A 5,386-nucleotide genomic window follows, 5' to 3' on the forward strand; every position below is an offset into this window, starting at 1 on the left:
TTTATGACAGCTCAAGTATTAGTATTAAACAAATGAAACAAGGCACCCCAATGAGTGTGAGACTAGTACAATTAAGCAGGTCCTAATCAAACTGTTCCACCTCCCACTTTTGAAATTAATGGCATGCATCAATTTTCGGAGGTGGTCCCATGATTCTGTACATTAAAAAATATATAAAATATTCTTCCAACATTGTGTGTATTTAACAAAAATTTGAGTAACTGCACTGTTAAACCAACCCTTGTGGCAGTAGTATGTGTATGAGTAAACCATCCAAATAATATGCCTCTTTCCCATTTGCACGATTAGTAGTGGTTTTGCTCTCAAAAATGTTTTGAGTCTTGGTACTTGGACATGAGTGTTTAGTTTTGTAACTATCTCTAAATATATGCCATTTAATTCTCATATTCTTGTTTGCCCTTCTGAACTGTTGGAACTAGAAATCTCTGTAGAGGTGTAGGAAGCTTCAACTCTAGTAATGGGGGTTGAATTTGATACTAAGCTCTGTGAGCTGTAAGAGCCAGTGAAGCTGGTTGGGTTTAAAGCAGTGGCGTTTAGAAATGGGGGTTGGTTTGGAGCTGGTATTTCCTTTTCCTTGTTGGTCAGCATTGAAACTACTTCAGTCATTGATGGTCTAAAAGAAGCTGAAGCCTGGGTGCAAAGAAGCCCAATTTGAAGAACTTTGGCTACTTCTTTTGCTGGAATCTCACCTTTCGTGCTTGGGTCAACAGCTTCGGCTAACTTATCTGACTTATACAGCTTCCAAACCTGTAAAAAGTCAAAAAAATAAAAAAAAAACAAGAAAACAATCTCACTAAGATGCTTAAGAGTCAAATCTCAAAAGAACCCATTTTGATAAACCAAGTAAAGATGCTTACTGTTTGTAAAAGGGAGCCTGAATCTTGTGTGAAAGCACAGTTTCTTCTACCGCAAACAATTTCAAGAACCAACACTCCATAGCTATAAACATCTGCTTTTTCTGTGAGTTGTCCTCTAACAAGATATTCTGGAGCCATGTATCCTCTGTTTCACATTATGGTATTCAAGCATTAATCATTCGGCTGAACCCAAAAAAAAAGTACTTAATGGGAAATGGTAGGTCGGCAAAGAGAAAAAGTAGGTGCAATAATAATTATGGGCAGGCAAAGAAATGTTTATTTTAAACAGGCCACCAAACTTTTTTAGGTACCTGTAAAATCTTAAAGAGAACAGTATCAAGGGCACAGAAAGAAAGGTCCCAATGAAAAAGGAAAATTTTAACTCACAGTGTTCCAGCAATCCCAGTGCTGAGATGAGTCTTGTCAGCACCAAAGCAACGAACAAGTCCAAAGTCTGCAACTTTTGGAGTCAGATTCTCATCAAGAAGAACATTACTGCTTTTAATGTCCCTATGGATTATTCTTAAATTAGAACCTCCATGAAGATAGGCAAGCCCCTCTGCTGTTCCTACAATGATGTTAAACTTCTGCTTCCAATTGAGAATCTGAACCTTGTTCTTCTCTGCATTTCACAATTCAAATAATAATAATATTAGGACCATTTGTTTTGTATTGTAATCACTAAAGTTGAGAACTAATATAGAGAAAGAAAAATTACCGAAGAGAAAGTGGTCCAGACTCCTATTGGGTACATACTCGTACACCAGCAAACTCTCAGGGCCTTCAATGCTACAACCAAGAAGTTTAACAAGGTTCTTGTGTTGCATTCCACTAATCAAATTAACTTCATTGAAGAACTCATCTACCCATTGCCTTGTATTATAGATTAATCTCTTAACTGCTACAGTTTTGCCATTTGGAAGAGTCCCCTTATACACAGAACCAGCTCCACCTTGTCCAATTTTCGTCGAGGGACTGAAATAATCTGTGGCTTTCTCAAGTGTTTCGTATTTGAAACTCACACTAGACTTGTGAAAACTGAAAGAACTCAGGCCAAGGTTACGCCGAGCTAGATGAAAAAAAAAAATCAACAGAAATAAAAATAGTTACAACTATTTGCTTTTTCATTCTTCTCAACCTGGAAAATGTTGAAAACAGAAAGTAAAAATGCATGCATACCGGCTTTAATCTTAATTATTTTAGCATAGGCTGCATAGGCACCAAACAGAGCCAGCATTAAGAATGCTGCAACCGCTAGAACAATAGCTATAATTATTCCTTTTCTTCTTGAACTGCCTGAAACGCAAAGTAAAATGTAAAATACGTAAGAAAAAGTGATGAATTCTGTTTGGTTACTGAGAAAATTTCTGGTCTCACTCTTTCTGTTATCTGCTTCTGCCTCATCGTTATAGAACTTGTCAGTCGAATATCTCAGATAACACCCTGCGTTCATACTCCTCCCTTCTTTCTTAGGCACACACTTCTTGGCCTCCACACTAGCCTTATCCAAGCAAGCTCGGCAGCCCTCGGCACTGACTGTTTTCCAACACTGAGCCAAGGCGTAAACACCCTCTCCCGCCGCAACGCCGAACCCAGTACCGTTTGCAGCCGTGGCGGCCATTGTTGCGTTACCAATCACGAACCGAACCTCGGCTGCGAATTTCGACCTCGAAATCGAACCATCCAAGGGCGCAGATACTGAGCTGCAGTTGTAAGAATCACGAACTGGGTCGGTACTCTCGTTATAGAAGCTGTAATTATCGTACCTAAGAAAACAACCGTCGAGGTAAATTCGAGCCGAGACGGAAGGCAAGCAACGGGGGAGCCTGGTTCGACTGGCGGCGTAGCAGAGGAGACAATCCATATTTGATAAGTCTTGATGACATTGGGCTAATCCGTACATGGGCAGTAACGCATTTGTAGTGTTATCGAAATGAGTGGCCCAGTGACTTGTGTTGATGGCTTGAGCTAATCCCTCGAATTCTTTGACGAAAGTCGGAACCACGCTCACATTCGCCGGAGGTTTTCCGACGCCGCAGTAGAGACTGGCTTCGGTGATTCTGGGATCCGAGAGACATGGGCATGAGAGAAAAGAGATGATTATGGCGATCGAAACCAAGGAGATGAAATCCCATGTCCTGTTTTTCCCATTTGAATTCAAAACTTGCATGGTTCTCATCATCAATTTACTGGATAATGTAAGTTGCCAACAAGAACATCAAAACAGAGAGAGTTAAAAAAGAAACAAAAGAGAGAGAAAGAGTAAAACAAAAAAGCTGCCAAATTTGACTACAAATATTACTACTGATTCTTCTGATTGTTTTCTTTTATGTTTTTTTTTTTTTTTTGGGTGTCTTATCACTGAACGTAAGTGAAAGCAACTGCATAGAAAAGCTAATTAAGGTGAAGATTATAAAACTAATTACTTGGATCACACTTCAAATTTCATATTCTTTACTTTGTTTATTATTTTAGAGAGAGAAAGAAGACTTTAGTCTCTTTCTTTGCTGTATCAAAATTGACTAGTGTGATCTTTTGTAATTAATTGCACTAAAAATGTTGTTCTTTTCTTTGTTTCTTTCTAGAATATATTATTACTATCGTTAGCTCACGTAGTTGGCATACCTGCTTCAACCCATAGTCTCTTTTGACTTCAATTTTTTACAAGTGTTTTTTCCATCAACTAAAGTTTTTTTAATAAGAATGAAACTTTTGTTATAAGTCGTTTTTTTAATGTTGAATTTTTCTTCCTTTCAATTTATTATTTGTTTAATATTTTGGAAGCTCTCCTGTCTTTTTCTCCACGCATTAACATCGCGTATATATAGAAGGTCATATAGATAGAGCACTCCAAACAGTTTTCCTCATTGTTCCCAAATAAAATAAATAAATAGAAAAAGTTGTTCTATTTTTTAATTTTCCCTCAATATTATTTAAAAATTACATATATAAATTTTTTTTAATGTGTCATGGATTCAATCTTTCACCACTTTTTTTTTTTTTTTTTTTTTCAGATCAGTCACTCACTTAATATAACTCATTTATTTAGTAAATTTAGACTTTCAGAAACTTATATAATTTATATTTATGTGGAGCAATATATTCACACAGTGAGTAATAATTTATATCCATAGTAAATATTATATACTCATGTGCTAATATTTTATAGTTAAGTTAGACATCGTCTTATTATATACTATCACTACAATAAAATTTATCAATATCCGCAATATTATTAGCGATGGAAAAAATTCGTCCCTAATAGTGATAGCATTAGTAGCGGAACCAGAATTCACCGCTAATTCTACTTATTTATTTTTTTTTAAAAAAAAACTATTAGCAGTAGACTTCGCCGCTAATAGTATTAGCGGCGAGCCCCACCGGTAATAATATTAAAAAAAAATAATCGTTAGAATTATTAACGGCAGGGCATTAACAGCGGTCCCACTGCTAATAATTGTATATATACCCAACCCTGACTTTCGGTACACTTAATATTTTTATCTCAAAATTTACTTTAAAATTAAATAAAATTATAAAAATAAAAAATAAAATATTTAAAAAATTTTATAAATTTTGAAATATTTTTTTATAAATTTTGAAATAATAATATTAGTTGTACCAATATAAATGTACTACGTGTACAAGAGTATACACATAAGTAGTCTATGTTGGCAGTTAACGGTAAAAAGTAGATGATACCTTAAATTTACTAACAGTTTAGTCGTTTGGATGATTTTATTTTACTACCAAAATTTAAGCTTGGAAGATTCCGTACAAATAGACTAATAATTAAAAATAATAAAAAAAATGACTCTTTCTGTTATAAATATTAATAATTATGTGGATGTCCAAATCTTTTATTTATTACCATGAATTGTAATCAACATTCCTCTTTTCCTTAGTTTCCCTTTTTCTTAGTTTCTTAATATCTCACTCTTGTATTTGTATAAATAGGGGTTCACCCCATTGGAATAAACAACTCAGAAATTCTCATTCACTTTCTCTTTCTCTCTTCATCTTCTTCTTCTTTCTTCTCTTCTACTTTATATTATTTTATATTATTTTATAACACGTTATCAGTACGAGTCTCTGCCCAAGCTTCAAGCATGAGTCTCTGCCCAAGTCTCAATGTAAGTATCTTGTTAAAATTCTTGAATTGTTTCAAAGTCAAAATACACTAAATATATATTTATATATATACTTCTCTGACTGAAACAATTTCAAGAATCATTTGGTTTCTTTTTTCTTTTTATCTATATATCATATATTATATATGTATGTATATATTTTTATATATTTAATATTGATTATATATATTATGTTCTCATCATTCATAATATTTACAATATATGTGTGCCTATGATATGATAGAGAAAATCTACATAAATTATACATATATCCAAAAGATTATGTATTATCGATAAATTATTGCATATATCCTAAAGATTATGCATCATCGATAAAATATTGCATATATCCTGAAGATTATGCATCATCGATAAAAT

General features: G+C 34.0%; 1 protein-coding gene across 1 annotated transcript; it reads right to left on the reverse strand.

The window, feature by feature from the left end:
* On the reverse strand, positions 1–3,398 carry LOC115699626 (cysteine-rich receptor-like protein kinase 42). Its single transcript, XM_030627127.2, has 6 exons — positions 2,256–3,398; positions 2,058–2,174; positions 1,597–1,947; positions 1,266–1,500; positions 879–1,023; positions 1–768 (listed from the first exon to the last, which is right to left on the reverse strand). Exons 1-6 carry the CDS (start codon positions 3,058–3,060, stop codon positions 403–405), a joined length of 2,019 nt encoding a protein of 672 aa, XP_030482987.2. The 5' UTR covers positions 3,061–3,398; the 3' UTR covers positions 1–402.
* Positions 3,399–5,386: the final 1,988 nt, after the last annotated feature.

The sequence above is a fragment of the Cannabis sativa genome, chromosome 8 (assembly GCF_029168945.1).
Source record: "Cannabis sativa cultivar Pink pepper isolate KNU-18-1 chromosome 8, ASM2916894v1, whole genome shotgun sequence".
NCBI lineage: Eukaryota > Viridiplantae > Streptophyta > Magnoliopsida > Rosales > Cannabaceae > Cannabis > Cannabis sativa.

Excerpts from the sequence above, each read along its gene's own strand:
- LOC115699626 (XM_030627127.2), bottom strand. The coding sequence starts at position 3,060 with ATGATGAGAACCATGCAAGTTTTGAATTCAAATGGGAAAAACAGGACA. Across the intron at positions 2,175-2,255 it reads AGAAGCAGATAACAGAAAGA|GCAGTTCAAGAAGAAAAGGA; the intron begins GTGAGACCAGAA and ends TTTGCGTTTCAG. Across the intron at positions 1,501-1,596 it reads TCTGGACCACTTTCTCTTCG|AGAAGAACAAGGTTCAGATT; the intron begins GTAATTTTTCTT and ends TGTGAAATGCAG.